Here is a 24,087-nt window from a genome sequence, read left to right as displayed (position 1 = left end):
GAAATGATGTTGGCCTATGCTACATGGACAGCAGTGGTAAAGTTCTGCATGTATTTTGGAGGCAATACATTTAGATTTTGCTAATTTATGAGCTAGCTGATGTGGCCATTGAGAAAGGGGGAAGTCAAAGATGATGCTAAGACTTTTGACCTGAGCAACTTTTGACCTGACTTTTAAAGAATGGAGTTACCTGTTTTTAAGTAAGAGAGTGACAGAGTGGAATGTCAGGTAGAGATATGAAGTGTAACATTCATGTAGGAAGTCAGTAGGATTCGTGGTCCACCCTGACAATAGGAGTTGTTACTGGAAGTAGGGTGACATCCAGCCCCATGGCACTCACCTAGAGTGGGAAACAGACTATTGTGCTATCTCCCTGGATAAGGGGAGAAGCCGATTGCAGTGGACAGCTTGCAGGCCCAGAGACCAGGGCTACAGCATAGGAGACTGATTCCAGAGGTGTGGAGTATAAGGTGCCATGGACAATGACTGTGGGGCCCCAGGCCACCATGTGAGAGAAACAGGGCATCTGGGTGGAGACATGACAGAGGAGTGAGGAGTGAAAAGTCCACTTGCCCACCACAGAGTCCCACTGGAAGGGGAAAGGGGACAGCAAGTCCACTCAGCATGGAATGGACAACAGCCAGCAAAGCAAGGCCGAGACCCAGCTGGCCAGCTTCAACCCCTTCACACTCAGAATGAGTTCATGAAGGTTGATCTGCCAGATTGAAGGCCTTGCTGAAAGAGATCTAGGCCCTTCTGAAGGACAAACAGGTACTCTTTTTCTTGTGCATGCCCAGCGCTCTGACGCAGCAACACGACATGTTGAGGAAGAAGAATCTATAGGCAATAGATATACTAGTCCAGAATTCAGGACAGGGGACCAGATTAGAACTCTCAATTTTGGAGTTGATAACGTATAGATAACCTAAAGCCATGGGACTGAATGAGAGAGATCACCCAGAAGGGAATATGGATAGGGGAAGAAATCAAATGAATTCTGGATATATTTTGTAGTTAGAGTTAACAGGATTTTCTGGCAATTTAAATGTAGGTATAAAAGATAAGATTCAAAGATGACTGACTCCAAGGATTTGGGGGGGGGGGCACAAAATGAAGCTATTGATGGACTGACCCTGGGGTTCTCCAATACTGGAGATAAAGAGGAATCAGCAAACCGAGAAGGAATTGTTATAAAGGAAGAAATCAAACTAGGGAAGTGTGATATGTTAGAAGCCAAGTGAAGACAGTGTTTCAGGGAGCAAGTAATGGTCCTTGAAACCTGTGTCAAATGCTACTGGATTAATATAAAAACTGAGCGATGACAATGGGATTTCACATGCTAGAGATCATGGTCAATCATACTTAAAGCAGTGTTGGTTGAGAGGGATGGGAACAAAAGAAAGGTTGCTAAGAGAGTGAATCTTAAAAGTTCTTGATCACAAGAAAAAAATTTGTTGTAACTTTGATGACAGATGATAAGTAGAGTTACTGTGTTGATCATTTTTCAGTATATACAAATATTGTTGCAGGATTGTTTTACCTTAATACTCAGGATTCATTGTCTCGCTACTTTGAAGAATGAAGAGGTGGACCCAAAATGAGCAGCAGGCAAAAGTTTATTAGAGTATAAGATTGGAAAGGAAGAATAGTATTAAAACTCTCTTTACAGAGAGGGGGATATTAGAAAGTGAATGCCCATCGATTGTAGGCAAGGGTCCTTGTTTTATAAGGTTCAGGTCAACCCCCCCCCCTTTTCCCTTCCCCCTAATTCCTTCTCAGGTCCTACCCTCACTGGCTTGATAGCTCTAGGTGCTGGGTGGTCCTTTCCTGATTGGCTCGTTTCCTTTGTATGAGGGATGGTCTATGGCCATATCATTCCTTGTGGGTTATAGGTCTTATGGTCTACTACTTATTTTTAGTCAGGTCTTTTGTCAGATCCCTGAGGGGAACCTGAGGGGAAGTAGGTGGTGTGTTACTTTCTCAAGAGGAGCCTTACACCTGGGTGGGGCAGGGTATGCTGTGGTCAGGCACTCCCAACTTTGCTCCAAAATATGTCTTTCTCCACCCAGGGATCTCAGGTCCTAATCCTTTTCCTCTCTGCCTATTTTATCCTATCTTTTCCTATCATAATATCAATTCATTATGTTGTATACCTGATACTGATACACTGTTTTATGTCAATTATAACTCAATAAAAAATAGGTAATGATAGGAATTGCTATGGGAACAGAAGAAGAAAAATGATATAGAGAGATTATAAGATTATAGACAACTCTAAGGAGTTTTGCTGTAAAGGAGAGAAATGAGGCAATGAATGTTGTGGAGGAAGGTGTGGTCAGTTTTGTTTGTTTTTAGTTTGGACAAATATTAGTATGTATTTATGCTAATAAGAGTTAGTTAACAGAGAGACAAACTTTATAGACACATGAGAAAGCAAGAGGTTGCTGAAGCAATGTCCCTGGTCAGGCTACAGAGGATGGGTTCCAGTTCACAGGAGAAGTGCTAGCCTTTGCTAGAAACATGGACATATCATCAATATGAACAGAAGAGAAGGTAAAATATTTTTTGGTAAGTAGGTGGGTAGATGTCCTGGGAGTGTAGAAATTTCTTTTGTGATTAATTCTTTTGTCTAAATGGATCAGGATACCAGGTCATCAGCCAAGAATGACTTTGGAGAGAAGATAATGAAATGGTTAAGGAAGGTGTGAGTGTAAATGAATCAGAAATATTTGAGGATTGCTGGAATGTAGGGCAATCTTCTTAAGGTGAATCTTCATGAACTAAAGGTGAGACAAGACAATGTGGCTTTGTTTTTTCCTTCAGTCACATTCAGTGACTCAAGAAAGATAAGTTTAGATGGGAGTTTTAGATATACCCAGGACTGTGGTTTAGGCAGCAAGTAAGAAAAAGATTGAGGGCAAACATGAAGGTATAAGCATTGGAGTGATGATAATGATTAACCATGGAATTTAATCTCCTTAAGTAGGGAAATGTGGACACAAAGTGCGGTGGTCAAGGTCAGTGAAGGTTGCAGAATTAGTGCACTGTAGGTGCAGTGAGTTGGAAGGATTTTTGGAATTTTGTGATGTGAAAAGGTAAGCTGGAATATGAGAGGTAGCATTGAAAAGTAAGTTTGATATTGAGATTATAGAAGGATCTCAGTCACTGTTAACTATGTGTTAGATCCTGTGAACCATGTGGATGAGGGTGGGGGATAGGCTGGAGGGCAAGGTCCCTGGAGAAGATCCATCTCCGCCACAAGGAGGGTAAATCTCAGCTTTCAAGAGTTTACGTCATTAGGTTTATACTCGAACGAGAAGGGGTTATTTCTAAGAAAGTTGGTAGGTTTCTACCAAAAGGCTTTTGATCTAGTAAGACTGACAGTGTAGCAGTCAGTCAAAGATCTTCAGTGAGAGTCTGGGTTTGGGCATCTACAACACTGAATCCTGGTTGTCGCTCAAGGTCCTGGGCGTTGCCAGGCAACTGAGGCGCCTGCGTTGCCCCAGGCAAGTGGCCCAACCCCTTTGTCTTTGCCCGCTTCCTGTCACTGGTTCACTTCCTGTCTCTGGCTAGCTTGGACTCCTGGAGTGGGGTGAAGACCTGCCCGGACGCACCCTCAAGCCAGGGGGTCCAGGCCCCAGGGGCAGGTTGGGGAGTTAGGAGTGACCGGGACATCCTGGTCCAGCTGAAGGACTGTCTCCTTTGCCACCATGAAGAAGCTTCTCACCTTCTGGAGAAGGAAGGATGAGCCTCAAGGCCCCTCCTCGCACCTGCCTGTGGCCCAGGCCAGTACCTACCACCCCGCCCAGCCAGGCTACAACCTTCGAGATAAAGATTTAAAGAAACTTCACAAAGCTGCCTCCGTCGGGGATTTGGAGAAGGTGAAGGAGTACCTTCAGCTCAAGAAACGTGATGTGAATGTACGGGACAGACAGTACAGGTGACCAGACGGATGAAGGGCAGTGTGGAAGGGAAGCTGGGTCCACTGGGTCCTGTAATCAGGAGCAGGACTTGTCTGGGTTCCTTCATGGGTTGTCGCTACAGGTTTTCCACAGTGGAGAGGTCAGGTAACCACTGACAGAGGGTCACGTGCCCAAATCCAGCTTGTTATTTTGTTTAATGCTTACCTGGATATTTGAGGGCATCTGTGCCTTCCCTGATTGCCACCACTTCCCCCGCCGCATTAATCTACATCTGGCATTTCACCCTTTACCCGAACTACTGTTTTTAACTTGATACATATATATTGTCCTAAGCCATCCAAGATTTACCATACTACTAATATACTAATAGGAAAAGAGTAGAGAGACCTCTCAGAATAGTGGTTGTTAAGATTTTAATATTTTGAGACAGCAAAACAATTGACTTTAATGTGGATCTCTGATGATTTTTTTCAATTGCAGAGTCTCTTGAAAAAGTCCATCAAAAAAAAAATTTTAAAAAAAAAAAAAAAGGGGCGCCTGGGTGGCGCAGTCGGTTAAGCGTCCGACTTCAGCCAGGTCACGATCTCGCGGTCCGTGAGTTCGAGCCCCGCGTCGGGCTCTGGGCTGATGGCTCGGGGCCTGGAGCCTGTTTCCGATTCTGTGTCTCCCTCTCTCTCTGCCCCTCCCCCGCTCATGCTCTGTCTCTCTCTGTCCCAAAAATAAATAAACGTTGAAAAAAAAATTTTTTTTTTAAAAAAAGAAAAAGTCCATCAACAACCACTTACTGCAAAAACAAAATTAATTTTATATATTAAGAAACATAGAAGTTATGTGTTTGACATTAATAACAAAATATGTACTATCTGTGCCTACCTTAAAATCTTTGGGGGCATTTTCAAGTTATAGGGTATGAAGAGCATTATTTTTCACCATAACTGGGTAACTGGAAACTATGGTTCTTAAGATTTATGTCAGTTTGCTGATAGTATTATGCCCTTTGACAAAAACAGAGTTATCTAAATTTATCCAACTTTTATCCTACACCACCCCATTCAATTACTTTACAAGGTCATGGATAACCTCAAAATGATTTCATTCAGTGGTCAATTCTCAGCCAAGTATCTTCCATGCCCTATAAGTAGTATTCGAAATATTGACTTGTCTTTTAGGACACTTGGTTCACCTGGCATTTCTCCTACCTCTGTGAACACTGCTTTTCAGACTCCTTTGCTGATTTCTTTTCCTCTCCCTGCCTGGTAAATATTTGAGGGCTCAGAACTTGAAACGATTCTGTCTCTTAATCTTCACTTGCCTGGTGAAGAGAGATTATCTTTAAATGTCTATATTCCAAAGCCTTCCAACTTTTTATCTTGAGCCAGACCTCTTCCCTGAACTCTGGACTCATATACAAATACCTATACTTCAGTGTGGATATCTAATAGTCTGTGGTGTACTGGTAAATGTTTAATAGCAAGCTCTGAGGTGAGGGTGGGAGTGGAGCTAAGGGAGGAGAAGCCCTGATTTCAAGCTACCAGTGTGATGTCATTTGGCTTGAATAGTTCCTGAAAATTTAGTAATTGATTTGTGAGAGCCACTGGCTCCACCACTCACTCTTTACAAATCTCAAGCATCCCCAAACGGCGCTTCCATTTTCCCTCCTTAGATCTTCATTTCTCTTTCTAGAAATCCCAAATCCTTTCTTTCAGTTGTTTGGCCAGAAACATTCTTGCCTCCTGGAGTCATTCGTGACTCTTCTCCTTCTTTCATACCACCCATGTGATTTTGTTGGCTCCACCTTCAAATTGTATCTAAAATCCAACTATTTCTTGCCACCTTCACGGTTACCATTCTAGGCAAAACCTCCATCGTATCTTAACCAAAATTGCTGCAATGGCAGTAATTTGTTTTTTGTCTCAACCCTTTCAATTTATTCCCAACACAGTAGTCAGAATGATCCTATAAAATGTATGTAAAATGAATCATTCCTTGCCTTAACTTCCCCTGGCTTTCCATCCCATTAAGGATAAAGGCCAAAGTCCTTCCAATGGCTCATTCAGCCTTATATGATATTCACTCTCACCCTATTCTCTCTCTCATCTTACATCCTATGACTCTCCCTTTCCTTCATATCCAGCTTCCCTGGCCTCCTCAGTGTTCCTCAGAAATGCCAGAAATGTTAGGACCTTTGGACTTGCTGTTCCCTTTGCCTCGAGTGTTTTCCCACCAGATACCCACATGGCTTCCTCTCTCACTTCCTTACAGTGTCTATTTAATAATCACCTTATCAACGAGGGCTTCCTTGGCAACTCTATCTATAATTATAAGTTCTCTCCTTGCTGACATTTCCTGTCCTTCTTCCCTGCCTGATTTTTCTCCTTAGCACTTAATACTGTCTGGCATGCTTTTCTATTTCAAGCTTTTTATTTACCTTTTCCACTAACATTTATGATCCATAAGAGCAGGTGTTTTTGTCTGTTTTGTTTGCTGCTGGATCCTCAACATCCAGAACCCTGCCTAGCCATAGTAAATGATTACTAAGACATTTTTATGATGAAGGTATGCATACACACATACATAGGTATTTTTTGACTCATTATAGTTAAATTTCCTTGAAGTGAAACCAGTTAAATATTTGATCTTCAAGGCATTTGCACAGCCTTATTAGTTCAGTAAAAAGCAATTAATATAAATTTTCTATAAAGATCAATAAGTACCTGAAGCAAATACCTTAAAAGTGTATGATCTGGCATGTTCTTGGGTAGCGTAACTTCTCAAACTAAGACTTATCTCTAATTTTGTGTTCTGTCATATTGATATAGAACCCCTTTGCACCTGGCCTGTGCTAATGGATATTCAAATATTGTATCTCTCTTAATTGAGAAACAGTGCGAAATAAATGTCTGCGATGGTGAAAAAAGATCTCCATTGACTAAGGTGTGTTAATTTTTTCCTTTTCAATTGAAATGCAGTTGAGTTCTTCTAGTTAACTTGGGTTGGATTTCATCTTTTAAAATATAGTACCACACGTTAGTTTAATACATCCTGGATAGTAAGTTGGTTACTCATTTATTTTTGTTGTATTGACAGGCAGTACAGTGCGCAAAGGAAGACTGTGCTACTATTCTTCTGGAGCATGGTGCATACCCAAATCTGGTAGATTTCGATGGCAATACTGCTCTCCATTATGCCGTCTGTGGCCACAGTGTCTCATTAGTTGAAAAATTGCTTGAACACAAAGCTAATCTTGAATATCAAAATAAGGTAGTGTATTAAAAATAACATATTTTAGGGGCGCCTGGGTGGCGCAGTCGGTTAAGCGTCCGACTTCAGCCAGGTCACGATCTCGCGGTCCGTGAGTTCGAGCCCCGCGTCGGGCTCTGGGCTGATGGCTCAGAGCCTGGAGCCTGTTTCCGATTCTGTGTCTCCCTCTCTCTCTGCCCCTCCCCCGTTCATGCTCTGTCTCTCTCTGTCCCAAAAATAAATAAAAAAAAACGTTGAAAAAAAAAAAATTAAAAAAAAAATAACATATTTTAGAAATCAATGGAAAAAGGTATTTATTGCAGATGATTTGAAACACATGTTATATGAAGCATGAATTTTCCAAAATGAAATTGGGGAAAAGGAGAAGGAGAATAAGATGATGAAATACTGATGAGGTTTTCTTTTTTAAAAAATCTTGGTCCATTTCATGTTAGACTATAATGTTGACCTCCAAAACAGCATTATGTTTAACAATGATAACTGTTCAAAGGCTTATATCAAATGAGAAATATCTGATTTCCCTAGAAGTGGATATTGGTTAAAAATCATAAGCCTACGTTTTTTTCCTGTCTTATTTATATACTCATAGATAATGAAAATAGGGTTGACATAGAAAATCACTTACTATACTAAAAGTAATCCAACTCTCCTGTAGAGATGAGGGGTTTTGTTTGTTTGTTTTTGTTTGTTTTTTTAAAAAAAGCTTCTTAACACTTAAGTTCACTGATATTTTGTCTCCATGACAGCCCAAAATAAATGCCCAGGCTTGGAAGTTTAAATGAAATTCTGTGGAAACTCAAGTGTAATATTATGACGTGTGAATTGATGGTTTGTAATATTTACATTAAATACGAGGTGCTTATCACTTAAATACTCCAGGCTTCTCTTGCCCACAATTTGAATTAAGCCTAAAGTAGAAACTTTAATTTTAATTTTTACGGACCCAACTCCAGTTTGTTTTCTTGGTCTCTGAAATCATATTTTGTTATATATCAAAACCTTTTCAAAATTAAAGTATATATTCAGAGGTTTCTTATTAACACACTTATCTTTTATTTTTATTTGTCTTTTATTTTATTTATATCTAAGTTAACATATAGTGTAATAATGGTTTCAGGAGTAGAATTTAGTGATCCATCACTTATACATAACACCCAGTGCTAATCCCAACAAGCGTTCTGCATAATGCCCATCACCTAGTTAGCCCATCCTCCCACCCAGTATCCCTCCAGCAGCCCTCAGTTTGTTCTCTGTATTTAAGAGTCTTTTATTGTTTGCCTCCCTCTATTTTTATATTATTTTTCCTTCCCTTCCCCTATATTCATCTGTTGTGTTTCTTAAATTCCACATATGAATGAAATCATACGATATTTATCTTTGACTGACTTATTTCACTTAGCCTAATACATTCTAGTTCCATCCACGTTGTTGCAGATGGCAAGATTTCATTCTTTTTGATCACAAGTAATATGCCATTGTATGTACACACCATATTTTCTTTATCTATTTGTCAGTCAATGGACATTTAGGCTCTTTGCATAATTCAGCCATTGTTGATAGTGCTGCCATAAACATTGGGGTGCATGTGCCCCTTTGAATCAGCATTTTTGTATCCTTTGGATGAATACCTAGTAGTGCAATTGCTGGGTCATATGATAACTATATTTTTAATTTTTTGAGGAACCGCATAATGTTTTTCAGAGTAGCTGCACCAGTTTGCATTCCCACCAGCAGTGCAAAAAATCCTCTTTATCCACATCCTTGCTAACATCCGTTTTCTGAGTTGTTAATTTTAGCCATTCTGACAGGTGTGAGGTGGTAACACACTTATATTTTAAATTAAACCTAAATCTAAAATGTATATAATAAAATGCAAAAATATTAGTACCATAGTTTAAATAATCATTTTGAAATAAAATTTTCAGGATGGGTATACTCCACTTTTACTTGCCGTTACTGAAAATAATGCAGAAATGGTAGAATATCTTCTGAAGAAAGGGGCAGATGTGACTGCTTCAGATAAGAATCAAAGGTATAATAAATTCTAAATAAGAGCATATAACTCTAGCTACTTAATAAGATGATATATGTGTGTGTGTGTGTGTTTATATATATATTTGTGCCTATATGTTTATGCATTTTGTGATATTGATAAAAGATCTGGCCATTTATTTTGGGCAAATTACCTAGATACCCAGGATCTGTTTTTTTCTGTAAAATCAAACAGTTCGGCCAGATTAGTAGGTGGTGGTGGTGGTAGTGGTTGTTGTTGTTATTATTATTATTATTGTTATTATTGTTATTATTATTATATTACTTATAACATTAGAATTAGAATCTTACCCAGAACTCAGTCTCTAAATTCTAGATGCTGTAGTTAAATGAGGCAGAGGACCCAGAACCCCAGAACCCCAGACATGCCCCTCCCTAGCAATTTGAGATTTTTGAGATTTGGGTTCCAGGGAGCAGGGATTGAAAACCATTGAGCTAGCTGCTTCCTAGAGACTCTTCTATCTTTAGACTCCATGATATAATCTGTGATTGATAAACCTTTTTGAGTAGATCTGCTCCACTTTTTACATTCTTGCCTGGATTCTTTTCCTGATAGAGATTCTACATTTGAACAGTACATTTAGAAGACTAACGTTTAAAAGATGTACAAGACATGTCTAAGATCCATAAATACACATTCATGTATCTCTCGCTCCAGAACAGCCCTTATGATTGCTCTAAGTGATGAACCAACAAATTTAGTCAGTCTTCTTCTTCAGCAAGAAGTGAACCTATCTTCCCAAGATATTTATGGATTCACAGCTGAGGACTATGCTTCTTTTAATGGTTTTACTGTGTAAGTGGTACTGCATATCTTTTAACAGTTGTATGGGATTTGATCATAAGAACCATGAGCCCCCAAAGTAAAAAGCTGGAACGGGCTCTGTAGTGGCTCTGGAATGGGTAACCATATTAGGAACTCTGGTCCCAGGGACCCAGGGATCCTTGATTTCACCTGGTTGTGGGATCCAGTCAATATAAGAACTACAAGTGGGCCGAGTGTACAGCTTCACCCCCAGTGGTGTGGGAATTTGAAGTCTGTCAGGACAGTGATTTCAGCAACTAGTGACATAGCCAATAATAAAACATCTGTGTAAAAGTGTTGGGCAAAAGATGATTAACCTACACAAGCCTCTTTCAATGTTTTTATGCATTAGTAATATAAATATTTTATTCAAGCTTTGAATATTGTTGTTATGTCAGCTAACTTTAGTTTGATAAGTTTTCAGAATTCTCATTAACCTATATATTCTCATTAATCTAAAAGACAAAACTTTTGAGATAATGGGGGAAGATGGTGGCATAGGCGGATGCTGGGCTCACCTTGTCCTGCTGATCACTTAGATTCCACCCACATCTGCCTAAATAACCCAGAAAACCACCAGAACACTACCAGAACAGACTCTCAGGAGCCAAGCGTAGACAAGAGGCCCACGAAAGAGGGTAGGAAGGGTGGAGAGGCAGTGTGCGCTACCCGGACTGGTGAGAGGGAGCTGGGGCAGTCTAGGGGCAGCCCGCCTGGCAAGGCAGAGCCCCCGAGTCTGACTTGCAAAAGCAGAGGGGCTGGACTCCGTGAGTTCTGACAGACAGTGGGACTTAACATCTGGAATGTTAAAAGTCAACAGCTCTGCTCAGAGAGCGGATTTCAAAAGAAATCGGGTCTGACTGAGGCCCACCCACCAACACAAGTTACTCTAGACAGCACAGGGGAAGTGCCCTGAAGTTTGGCACCACCCCAGGGACTAGCCAAAATGACAAAACAGAACTCTCCTTAAAAGAAACTCCAGGGTATAGTGACACCGAATGAATTGATCAAAAATGATTTAAGCAATATAACGGAATAAGAATTTAGAATAATAGTCATAAAATTAATCGCTGGGCTTGAAAAAAGTATAGAGGACAACAGAGAATCTATTGCTACAGAGATCAAGGGACTAAGAAATAGTCATGAGGAGCTAAAAAAAATGATATAAATGAGGTGCAAAATAAAATGGAGGTGACCACAGCTCGGATTGAAGAGGCAGAGGAGGGAAGAGGTAAATGAGAAGATAAAATTATAGAAAAAAAGGAAGCTGAGAAAAAGAGAGATGAAAAAATCCAGGAATATGAGGGGAGAATTAGAGAACTAAGTGATGCAATCAAATGCACCAATATCCGTGTCACAGGAATTCCAGAAAAGAAAGAGAGAGAAAGGGGCTGAAGGTGTACTTGAACAAGCCAGAGCTGAGAACTTCCCTGATCTGGGGAAAGAAAAAGGCATTGAAATCCAAGAGGCACAGAGAACTCCCTTTAGACATAACTTGAATCAATCTTCTGCATGACATATCATAGTGAAACTGGCAAAATACAAGGATAAAGAGAAAATTCTGAAAGCTAGGGATAAACAGGCTCTAACTTACAAAGGGAGACCCATAAGACTAGTGGCAGACCTATCTACTGAAACTTGGCAGGCCAGAAAGGAATGGCAGGAAATCTTCAATGTGATGAACAGAAAAAATATGCAGCCAAGAATTCTTTATCCAGCAAGTCTGTCATTTAGAATAGAAGGAGACATAAAGGTTTTCCCAAACAAACAAAAACTGAAGGAATTTATCACCACTAAACCAGCCCTACAAGAGATCCTAAGGCAGATCCTGTGAAACAAAGTACCAGAGACATCACTACAAGCATGAAACCTACAGACATCACAATGACTCTAAACCCACATCTTTCTATAATAACACTGAATGTAAATGGACTAAATGCTCCAACCAAAAGACATACAGTATAAGAATGGATAAAAAAACAAGACCCATCTATTTGCTGTCTACAAGAGACTCATTTTAGACCTGAGGACACCTTCAGATTGAAAGTGAGGGGATGGGGAACTATGTATCATGCTACTGGAAGTCAAAAGAAAGCTGGAGTAGCCATACTTATATCAGACAAATTAGACTTTAAATTAAAGGCTGTAACAAGAGATGAAGAAGGGCATTATATAATAATTACAGGGTCTATCCATGAGGAAGAGCTAGCAATTATAAATGTCTATGCACCAAATACGGGAGCCCCCAAATATATAAAACAATTAATCACAAACATAAGCAAACTTATTGATAAGAATGTGGTAATTGCAGGGAACTTTAATACCCCACTTACAACAGTGAATAGATCATCTAGACATAGGATCAATGAAGAAACAAGGGCCCTGAATTATACATTGGATCAGGTGGACTTGACAGATATATTTAGAACTCTGTATCCCAAAGCAATAGAATATGCTTTCTTCTCTAGTGCACATGGAACATTCTCCAAGATAGATCGTATACTGGGTCACAAAACAGCCCTTCATAAGTATAAAAGAATTGAGATCATACCATGCACACTTTCAGAACACAATGCTATGAAGCTTGAAATTAACCACAGGAAAAAGTCTGGAAAACCTCCAAAAGCATGGAGGTTAAAGAACACCCTACTAAAGAATGAATGGGTCAACCAGGCAATTAGAGAAGAAACTAAAAAAATATATGGAAACAAATGAAAATGAAAATACAATCTAAATGCTTTGGGATGCAGTTAAGGCAGTACTGAGAGGAAAATGCATTGCAATCCAGGCCTATCCCAAGAAACAAGAAAATCCCAAATACGAAATCTAACAGCACACCTAAAGGAACTAGAAGCAGAACAGCAAAGACCCAAAACCCAGCAGAAGGAGAGAAATAATAGATATCAGAGCAGAAATAAACAATATAGAATCTAAAAACACTGTAGAGCAGATCAATGAAACCAAGAGTTGGTTTTTTGAAAACATAAATAAAATTGATAAGCCTCTAGCCAGACTTCTCGAAAAGAAAAGGGAGAGGACCCAAATAGATAAAATCATGAATGAAAAACGGAATGATTACAACCAATCCCTCAGAAATACAAGCAATTATCTGGGAATACATTGAAAGATTATATATCAACAAACTGGACAGCCTGGAAGAAATGGACAAATTCTTAAGCACCCACACATTTCCCAAACTCAAACAGGAAGAAATAAAAAACTTGAACAGACCCATAACCAACAAAGAAATTGAATCAGTTATCAAAAATCTCCCAACAATCAGAGTCCAGGACCAGATGGCTTCCCTGGGGAATTCTACCAGACATTTAAAGCAGAGATAATACCTATCCTTCTCAAGCTGTTCCAAAAAATAGAAAGGGAAGGATAACTTCCAGACTCATTCTATGAAGCCAGCATTACTTGATTTAGGATTTGATCCTAAACCAAACAGAGACCCAGCAAAAAAAAAAAAGAACTACAGGCCAATATCCCTGATGAATATGGATGCAAAAATTCTCAATAAGATACTAGCAAGTCGAATTCAACAGCATATAAAAAGAATTATTCACCATGATCAAGTGGGATTCATTCCTGGGCTGCAGGGCTGGTTCAACATTTGTAAATCAATCAATGTGATACATCACATTAATAAAAGAAAAGAACCGTATGATCCTGTCAATTGATGTGGAAAAAGTATTTGACAAAATTCAGCACTCTTTCTTAATAAAAACCCTCGAGAGACTTGGGATAGAAGGAACATACTTAAACATCATAAAAGCCATTTATGAAAAGCCCAGAGCTAATATCATCCTCAATGGGGAAAAACTGAGAGCTTTCCCTCGAGATCAGGAACACGACAGGGATGTCCACTCTCACCATTGTTGTTTAACATAGTGTTGGAAGTTCTAGCATCAGCAATCAGACAACAAAAGGAAATCAAAGGCATCGAAATTGGCAAAGATGAAGTCAAGCTTTCACTTTTTGCAGATGACATGATATTATACATGGAAAACCTGATAGACTTCACCAAAAGTCTCCTAGAACTGATACCTGAATTCAGCAAAGTTGTAGGATACAAAATCAATGTACAGAAATCAGTTGCATTCTTATACACTAATAAGGAAGCAACAGAAAGACAAATAAAGAAACTGATCCCATTCACAATTGCACCAAGAAGCATAAAATACCTAGGAATAAATCTAACCAAAGATGTAAAAGATCTGTATGCTGAAAACTATAGAAAGCTGATGAAGGAAATTGAAGAAGATATAAAGAAATGGAAAAACATTCCGTGCTCATGGATTGGAAGAATAAATACTGTCAAAATGTCAATACTACCCAAAGCTATCTACACATTCAATGCAATCCCAATCAAAATGCACCAGCATTCTTCTCGAAGCTAGAACAAGCAATCCTAAAATTTGTATGGAACCACAGAAGACCGCAAATAGCCAAAGTAATTTTGAAGAAGAAGACCAAAACAGGGGGCATCACAATCCCAGACTTTAGCCTCTACTACAAAGCTGTAATCATCAAGACAGCATGGTATTGGCACAAAAACAGACACATAGACCAATGGAATAGAATAGAAACCCCAGAATTAGACCCACAAACGTATGGCTAATTAATCTTTGACAAAGCAGGAAAGAATATCCAATGGAAAAAAGACAGTGTCTTTAACAAATGGTGCTGGGAGAACTGGACAGCAACACGCAGAAGGATGAAACTAGACCACTTTCTTACACCATTCATAAAAACAAACTCAAAATGTATAAAGGACCTGAATGTGAGACAGGAAACCATCAAAACTCTAGAGGAGAAAGCAGGAAAAGACCTCTCTGACTTCAGGGGCAGCAATTTCTTACTTGACACATCCCCAAAGGCAAGGGAAGTAAATGCAAAAATGAACTATTGGGACCTCATGAAGATAAAAAGCTTCTGCACTGCAAAGGAAACAATCAACAAAACTAAAAGGCAACCAACGGAATGGGAAAGGATATTTGCAAATGACATATCGGACAAAGGGCTAGTATCCAAAATCTATAAAGAACTCACCAAACTCTACACTCGAAAAACAAATAATCCAGTGAAGAAATGGGCAGAAAACATGAATAGACACTTCTCTAAAGAAGACATCCAGATGGCCAACAGGCACATGAGAAGATGCTCAATGTCGCTCCTCATCAGGGAAATACAAATCAAAACCACACTCAGATACCACCTCACGCCAGTCAGAGTGGCTAAAATGAACAAATCAGGAGACTATAGATGCTGGAGAGGATGTGGAGAAACGGGAACCCTCTTGCATTGTTGGTGGGAATGCAAACTGGTGCAGCTGCTCTGGAAAACAGTGTGGAGGTTCCTCAAAAAATTAAAAATAGATCTACCCTAGGACCCAGCAATAGCACTGCTAGGAATTTACCCAAGGGGTACAGGAGTGCTGATGCATAGGGGCACTTGTACCCCAATGTTTATAGCAGCACTTTCAACAATAGCCAAATCATGGAAAGAGCCTAAATGTCCATCAACTGATGAATGGATAGAGAAATTGTGGTTTATATACACAATGGAATACTACTTGGGAATGAGAAAGAATGAAATCTGGCCTTTTGTAGCAACATGGATGGAACTGGAGAGTGTTATGCTAAGTGAAATAAGTCCTAAAGAGAAAGACAGATACTATATGTTTTCACTCTTATTTGGATCCTGAGAAACTTAACAGAAGACCATGGGGGAGGGGGAGGAAAAAAAAAAAAGGTTAGAAAGGGATGGAGCCAAAACGTAAGAGACTCTTAAAAACTGAGAACAAACTGAGGGTTGATGGGGGGTGGGAGGGGAGGGTGGGTGGGTGATGGGTATTGAGGAGGGCACCTGTTGGGATGAGCACTGGGTGTTGTATGGAAACCAATTTGGCAATAAATTTCATATTAAATAAATAAATAAAAGACAAAACTTTTAATGTATGAATATGCATTTCTAAATTTTAATAGTCAATGAGAGGGGCACCTGGGTTTCTCAGTCAATTGAGTGTCCGACTTTTGATTTCAGCTCAGGTCGTTATCCCAGACTTGTGGGCTCAAGCCCCGTGTCTGGCTCCGTGCTGAGCATGGAGCCTGCTATGGATTCTCTCTCTCTCCGTGTGCCCCTCTCCCCAGATCACACACTTTCTCTCTCCCTCTCTCTAAAATAAAATTTTTTAAAAAAAGTCAATGTGGAAGTAAGATGCAATGAACAGAAATTTACTTTATAGCTAATGAAATTAAACAATAGACAGGATATTTTCCTTATAATTTCATTTTAAGGTAAAATTTTAATTTTACATAGACATTTTTTTCTAGTTTACTGTTTTCTTATTTTTCTTGCACCTACTTATTCACATTTTAGTAATACCTTTTAACCATTAATTCCATATGAGCATCTTAGGAGTGGTGGAAACAGGAGAGAGAGAAGTAAATATATATATATATATATAATTATATATATATATTTATTTATATATTTATATGTATATTATACACATATATATGTATATATATGTATATTATATACATATATACAAATATGTATATTATACATATATATTATTTATATGTATATTATATGTATATTTATATGTATATTATATATATATAAATATTTATTCAGATGTTTATTTTTAAAGTCTAAATTGAACTTTAGAAAGTAAATATATGAAATTACATATATGAATCATAAATGAATATAATACTTTCTTTGCAATATTGGACATGTGTACCGTGTTTTACCTTGGTTTAAGCAAACCATATGTAGAAAAATTTAAATAAAGCGAAAAATTACTGATGAATATCTATTCTATGAAAGGATTCTTTTTTATAAAAAGAATTCCTGTTACTTTTAAATAGGGAATTTTCCTCATCATTTAAAAAGTTTGGGTAAATGCAACTAGGATATATATATATATATATATATATATATATATATATATGTATGTTTAAAATATGCGTTAGTCTAAAAAACATACTTATATATCTAAAATAACTTGTTTGCATCTGTAAATCTTGTGAAGCTCTTATTGGCTAGTTCGATGGGAAGGAAATCTTACGATCTTCATTCATCTCCCCCAAATGGTTTTGCAGAACATTCTTTTTGTAGTTTACTCCATCATTAATTTCAGAATGAATAGAAGCATGTTGACCATGGAATATTATCCTCTCAATTTTATTTTAATATGTTCACTGTTTAAAATTCTAAGCATTACATCATTTCTTTTTTTCAGAGAGGTAAAAGGGAAAAGAGGTAATTTCCTAATGATGAAGCAATTACCTTTAGGATGTGGGAACAATGAGCATTCAATAAAAATTGCAAATAACTTCTAAGTTGCAATCGAATTCTCCCTGTCCTCTTTTCTGCTTTTATTCCTCTTTTTCAGTGGGAACTAAGCTCTCTGTAATTGTGACTTTTGTTGTTTAAATCGTTGTTGCCTATCTACGGTATTTAGCACATGGCTTCTGCTTATTGGTATCACACTAGTTAGCTCTCTTCTTGGTGCACATCTATGGCTTAGTAAAAGTAGAAGCATAGAGAATGCTTTTCATGTAGTTTTTTTTTAAAAAAAACTAAGCGAGACTGTCAAATGAGAGAATTATATTTAGCTATTTATTTTACAATTGGCTTTAACTCACATTGGCACATTCATTTCACTGAAATTGTGAAACCATATGTCTATTAATGAATAACTAGGTCGGCTCTTTTCAGGCATGGAGAAAAGATTTATTACCTACTGGATATGTTTCAGTCAGTCCCTGAATTAATTGTCTTCACTTTGTCAATTTACTGTTAAGCCCAAGTCTGATGAGTTGAATTGTGTCCTACCTCTACCCCCCACCCCCCACAAATCATGTCCTAACCCCTAGTATCTCACAATCTGGATGATTGTATTTGGAGAGAGGGCTTTTAAAGAAATGTTAAATTAAAATTATTGTGCTGTAGGGTGGGTCCTAATCCAGTTTGACTGGAGTTCTTATAAGAAAAGGAGATTAAGACATAGAGACAAGAATGGTGCTTGCTGTCAGAGGGGCGACTTTTAGCAAGAGCACAGTCATCTGTTAGCCAAGGAGAGAAGTCTGGAACAGATCTTCCCCTTACAGCCCTCAGTAGAAACCAACCTTGATCTTGGACTTCCAGCTTCCAGAACTATGAGACAATAATGTAAATACCACCAAGTCTGTGGTATTTTGTTACAGCAGCCCTAGCAAACTAATACACCAACTATAGCCTAAAGCTACTTTTTATACCTTCTTATGGTTTATTTTGAGAGCAGGAAGAAGAAACAGAGAATGGGAGTACGAGAAATAAAAATGGTGTCTGTTAATGGAGTTGGCTTAAAAGGAGGCTTCAGGTCCGCAGTGAATGTGTAGCATATTTAAGAAGGCATTAGCTAATGTCTAACATTTTGATTTGGTGATTATATATTATGAATTTAATTGACTATGAATTCTGGAATTTATATATATTTTCTCTTTGTTGATAGATATTATCAATTAATTGCCAATTATAGAAAGGGGAAGAAAGTTAAACAGGTATCTAACTCTAAAGATACAATCTTGGACACTACATTTGATACAGAAGAACTGAAGGAAGGTAAGAAGATACAAACTGAACAAGTAGTTTTCCTTAATGGTTTTCATTTGTTTGCTTTTTAGGAAGGGATACAGCCTTATCAAATAACATTTAAATTTGAAATAGAAGTTCTCCTATTTTGAAATATTACATATTTTTCAAAACTGTTCTTAAGAAAATTTGTAATTAAAATATTCTGATGTGTTGGCTAAAAATGTAAAGAGAAACTGAATGATTATTTTTATTCGTAGTCTAGTTATAAAAAAACAAAATGTGACTAGTTGTAATAATAATGACTAGTTATAAAAAACAAATTTTTAAATAAATATAAAGCTATTAGTAAATTTTAAATTTTATTCTAAAAGTGCATCAGGTAAATACAGTTGCAAATTGTTAATATAATATCTATCTAATATCACATAAAACTTAAAATTAGGTAACAGTATTTGTGAAGAATTGAAAATACCATGCATCTATGAAAATGATTTTTGGTTCTTATTTTAAAACAACAACAAACATACATAGTTTTGGGATTTTTTTGTTTTTTTTGTTATTGGTTTTTGTTTTATTGGTCGATATGTCATACTTTGACTTTTTTTAATCAGATAACATAAAAATTTTTACTTATTCTCTGTATTCACCAATAGCCACACTCCTCCCCTTCCCTTCACCTGTAGTATAAAAAAGAAGAAAAATAAAAGAAAATTTAAGGCAGAGAGGGAACCTGATGGCAATAGGTGGTCCCATTAGTGTCACAACTATTCAAACACTCTTTCTTCATCGCCTCAAATCTAAAGTATCTAAGTTATGATACTTAGAGCAGTGCGTGGTCCTACTGCCTCTAGGTGAGAGAATTTCCCTGAATTTTCCTTATAACTTAATGTCACACACTCAAGAAATTTTGTTTCTTTGGGCCCTTGTTCTTCATCCTAATGTGCTCCTCTCCTACCCTCTCTCTATCTTTTTTATAATGTTCACATAGCTGTAAGAAGTAAGGAATTTCTGTGATTTACACTTCATTTCTTTAGGGAAATAAAGCAGTAGAAACTTAGAAATACCACTCTTATATTTTGAGTATCTCCTGAGGCTAAACAATTAAAAACACCCCTCCCCCCGCATCCTTTTATCAATGGCAAAACATGTTACAGTTTTTAGTGAAATGTTAATCTTTATGTCTTGAAGCATAATGGAAATATTAGGTCAAGAAAATTGCCAAAAGACATTGCAAAAGATGGTGAACTTTGAAGTTTGTATTTCTGTCAGATTCAAATGGGGTCATTTAATTATGCATTTTTAAAAATGACCATGAAATGAAGAAATATTATAATTATAATGTATAAATTATAATTGTCTGGTAGCTGAGGCATAGACTTTAAGAAATATACTTGGGAATGAAAATATCTGAACATAAATGAAGACATTACAAATATTACTTGTTTTCTAGACATGTAACCTCATTTCTACAAATCCTTTGCTGCTGCCTTGAATTAGAAAATCATTTTGAAAGAACAACTAAATGAACTGTCACAGCATTTCACTGACCACTCATTTGAAGAAAAGTTTGTTGGGGCGCCTGGGTGGCGCAGTCGGTTGAGCGTCCGACTTCAGCCAGGTCACGATCTCGCGGTCCGTGAGTTCGAGCCCCGCGTCGGGCTCTGGGCTGATGGCTCAGAGCCTGGAGCCTGTTTCCGATTCTGTGTCTCCCTCTCTCTCTGACCCTCCCCCGTTCATGCTCTGTCTCTCTCTGTCCCACAAATAAATAAACGTTGAAAAAAAATTAAAAAAAAAATTTGAAGAAAAGTTTGTTAAACAGAGCAGTTTTCGCCTTAGAAGATGTGGAGAAGTTTCAAAAGACAAACATCTATATCATGAACTGTCAGTTGAAAGGATACAATTTGTGTTCAGCTTATAGGCAGAAAAAAATCTTTTTACTCATAGTTTTGAATGGGATATTCATAAGAGGAAGCTTTGCAATATATTGTGTTAGGTATGCAGTAGAGCATTTAAATAAAGCAAAAACAAAGAAGTAACTGGTGTATAAAAATAGAGGAAATTGCAGCTATAGAGGAAGAAATGATAAATAATCCTGTGTAAATGGAAATTCTCTCCTATTTACAAGTACTTTCACTAACAAAACCTTTTTTTTTAATTTTTGAGAAATACTGCAATAATACATATCATGAAAATTTGGGTATTACAGAAAAGAAAATAAGAAAATGAATCACCCATAGTGTCATCACCCAAACAAAATATCTGTTCATTTTTGGCATGTTTTGTAGTCTTTTAAAATCTGCTTGACTTTTTTTTTTTCCTCAAAGGGAATTTACAGTTTTACATTTTTCTTTTTAAAAACAATACCTACTACATAGTTTTCACTGTGTTCCGTTTCCTACCTCCAACACATCCATCACAGTGTAGCTTCAGGGTTCTTCCCTGGAAGACTCTTCCTTGAGTTGTCTGCTGGGACGCTTCCTCACCTCATGTGGGACATCAATGAAGTCTTCTCTGGCTGCCTGGCCCTTCTGTCACTTACAATGTTTTAGTATCTATTCCTCTCCCCCTTGCCTTTTGGATTGCAAGATCTGTGAGACCTTGAACTTTTGGTTCATAGTAAATCCTCACCACTTGTAAAATGTCTGGTGATAGGAAATATTCAGTTGCCAAATACAGGCATACCTCATTTTATTGCACTTTGCTTCATTGCACTTTGGAAATATTTTTTTTGCAACTAGAAGGTTTGTGGTAACCCTGCATCAAACAAGTCTGTCAGCACCATTTTTCTTGCAGAGTTTGCCTACTTCATGTCTCTGTGTCACATTTTGGTAATTTTCATATTTCAAACTTTCGTTGTTATTATATTTGTTATGGTGATGCGATCAGTAATTTTTGATGTTACTATTATAACTGGCTTGTGCCACAAGCCACACCCACATCAGACAGCAAACTTAATCGATAAACATGTATTTTGACCACTCCACCAAACCTCCTGTTCCCCTTCTCTCTCCCTCTCCTCAGGCCTCCTTATTCTCAGAGACACAACAGCATTGGCATTAGAACAATTAATAACTGTATAATGGACTCTTAAGTGTTCAAGTGAAAGGAAGAGTCTCAAGTCAGTCACTTTAAATCAGAGGCAGAAATGATTATGCTTAGTGAGGAAGGCATGGTGAAAGCTGAAATAGGCCAAAAGCTAGGCCTCTTGTGCCAAATAGCTAACCAAGTTGTGAATGCAAAGGAAAAGTCCTTGAAGGAAATTGAAAGTGTTAATCAAGTTAACTTAATATGAATTAAGAAAACAAAACAGCCTTACTGCTGATGTGGGGAAAATTTTGGTGGTCTGGAGACATCACCAGACACAACGTTCCTTTAAGTCAAAGCCTAATCCAGAGCAAGGTCCTATCTCTCTTCAATTCTATAAAGGCTGAGAAAGGTGAGGAAGCTGCAGAAGGTAAGTTTGAAGCCAGCAGAGGTCGCCATGAGGTTTAGAGCAAGAAGCCATTGCCATAACATAAAAGTGCAAGGTGAAGCAGCACGTGCTGATGTAGAAGCTCCAGCAAGTTCTCCTGAAGATCTAGCTAATAATAATTGATAATAATTAGGATGATTCATGAAGGTGGCTATACTAAAAAACAGATTTTCAATGTAGAAAGAACAGCCTTGTATTGGAAGAAGATGCCATCTAGTATGTTCATAGCTAGAGAGAAGAAGTCAATGCCTGGCTTCAAAGCTTCAAAGCCAGGCTGACTTTCTTGTTCTGGGCTAATGCTGGTGACTTTAAGAGGAAGCCATTGCTCACTTACCATTCCAAAAATTTTAGGGCCCCTAAGAAATATACTATGTCTACTCTGCCTGTGCTCTATACATGGAATAACAAAGCCAGAACATTTCTTTACCACACGGTTTACTCAAAATTATAAGCCCACTGTTGACACCTACTGCTCAGACAAAAAGATTCCGTCAAGATATGACTGCTCTTTGAAAATGCACCCAGTCATCCAAGAGTTCTCATGGAAATGTGCAAGGAGAATAGTGCCTGTTTTCATGCTACCATAGCATCCATTCTGCAGCCCATGGATCAAGGAGTAATTTTGACTTCCAAGTCTTATTATTTAAGGAATACATTTTTGTACACTTTTGTGAGGCTAGAGCTGCCATAAGTAGTGATTCATCTCATGCATCTGAGCAAAGTAAATTGAAAACCTTCTAGAAAAGATTCATCATTTTAGATGCCATTAGAACATTCGTGATTCATAGGAAGAAGACAAAATATCAACATTAAGAGAAGTTTGGAAGAAGTTGATTCCAACCCTCATGGATGACTTGGAAGGGAAGGGTTCAAGACTTTAGTGAAGGAAGTAACTGCCGATGTGATAGAAACAGCAAGAGAACTAGAATGAGAAGTGGGGCCTGAAGATATGACTGAATTGCTGTAATCTCATGATAATGCTTTAATGGATGAGTTGTTGCTTCTTATGGATGAGCAAATAAAGTGAGTCTTTGAGATGAAATTTACCCCTGGTGAAGATGCTATGAAGATTGCTGAAATGACAACAAAGGATTTAGAATATGGTGTAAACTTAGTTGATAAAGCAGCAGCATGTTTTGGAAGGATAGATTCTAATTTTAAAAGAAGTTCTATTGTGGGTAAAATGCTATGAAACGGTATCACATGCTACAGAGAAATCATTTGCAAAGTCCATTGATGTGGCAAACTTCACTGCATTATTTTAAGAAAGTGCCATTGCCATCCCAGCCTTCAGCAACCTCTACCCTAGTCAGTCAGCAGTCATCAGCACTGAGGCAAGACCCTCCACCAGCAAAAAGATTATGACTCGCTGAACGCCCAGATAATGGTTAGCATTTTTTAGTAAGAAAGTATTTTTAATTAAGGTATGTGCATTATATCTTTAGACATATGCTATTGTACACTTAATAGACTACAGGTAGTATAAACATAACCTTGATATGAACTAGGAAACCAAAACATTCATCTTAGTTTATTACCAAGCTGAGAATAAATAGCCCAGGAACTCAACATGAAGTTGAGCATAATTCAGACCCAGTGGTGACTTTCTGTGTTAGCAGGGATTCAACAAGCCACTAAAAGCAAGGCACAAGAAGTCTCCAAGGGAACTGCACCCAGCTGAAATCAGGATCTGCAGTGATAGGTGATGTAAATCAAGTCTTGCCAGGTGGTCTAAGGAAACTGTAGAAATAAAGATAACCCAAATGAGAATAAATAGAAGCTATTCATTCAGAGATTATAGTAAGGGAGTCAGCCATCATCACTTACATTTGACGGAGACTCAAAGGAAAGTAGGAAAATGAGAAAGCTCTAATATTGAAAACAATGGAAGACTTCAAGTATGCTGTGATTGGGGGTGGTTGGCATGGGGAAGCTAGAGATTGGTTAATTAGAAATGTTGCATTTTATGTGATTAATTTGAA

At 37.9% G+C, this 24,087-nt stretch overlaps 1 protein-coding gene across 1 annotated transcript; it reads left to right on the top strand.

The window, feature by feature from the left end:
- Positions 1-3,710: 3,710 nt before the first annotated feature.
- On the top strand, positions 3,711-23,478 carry ANKRD7 (ankyrin repeat domain 7). The gene is given in 10 exon segments (XM_047095240.1): positions 3,711-3,940; positions 6,743-6,857; positions 7,011-7,184; positions 9,110-9,216; positions 9,895-9,985; positions 9,987-10,039; positions 18,341-18,418; positions 18,551-18,660; positions 21,932-22,087; positions 23,372-23,478. Coding segments are annotated over 10 exon segments (1,221 nt in total).
- The last annotated feature ends 609 nt before the right edge of the window (positions 23,479-24,087 follow it).

Source organism: Lynx rufus, unplaced genomic scaffold (assembly GCF_022079265.1).
Source record: "Lynx rufus isolate CCGP_SWC_20201006 ecotype Redwood Valley unplaced genomic scaffold, mLynRuf1.p SCAF_4, whole genome shotgun sequence".
Lineage (NCBI taxonomy): Eukaryota > Metazoa > Chordata > Mammalia > Carnivora > Felidae > Lynx > Lynx rufus.
The sequence above is the reverse complement of the archived record's forward strand: the minus strand, read 5'-3'. Positions and strand labels throughout refer to the sequence as shown.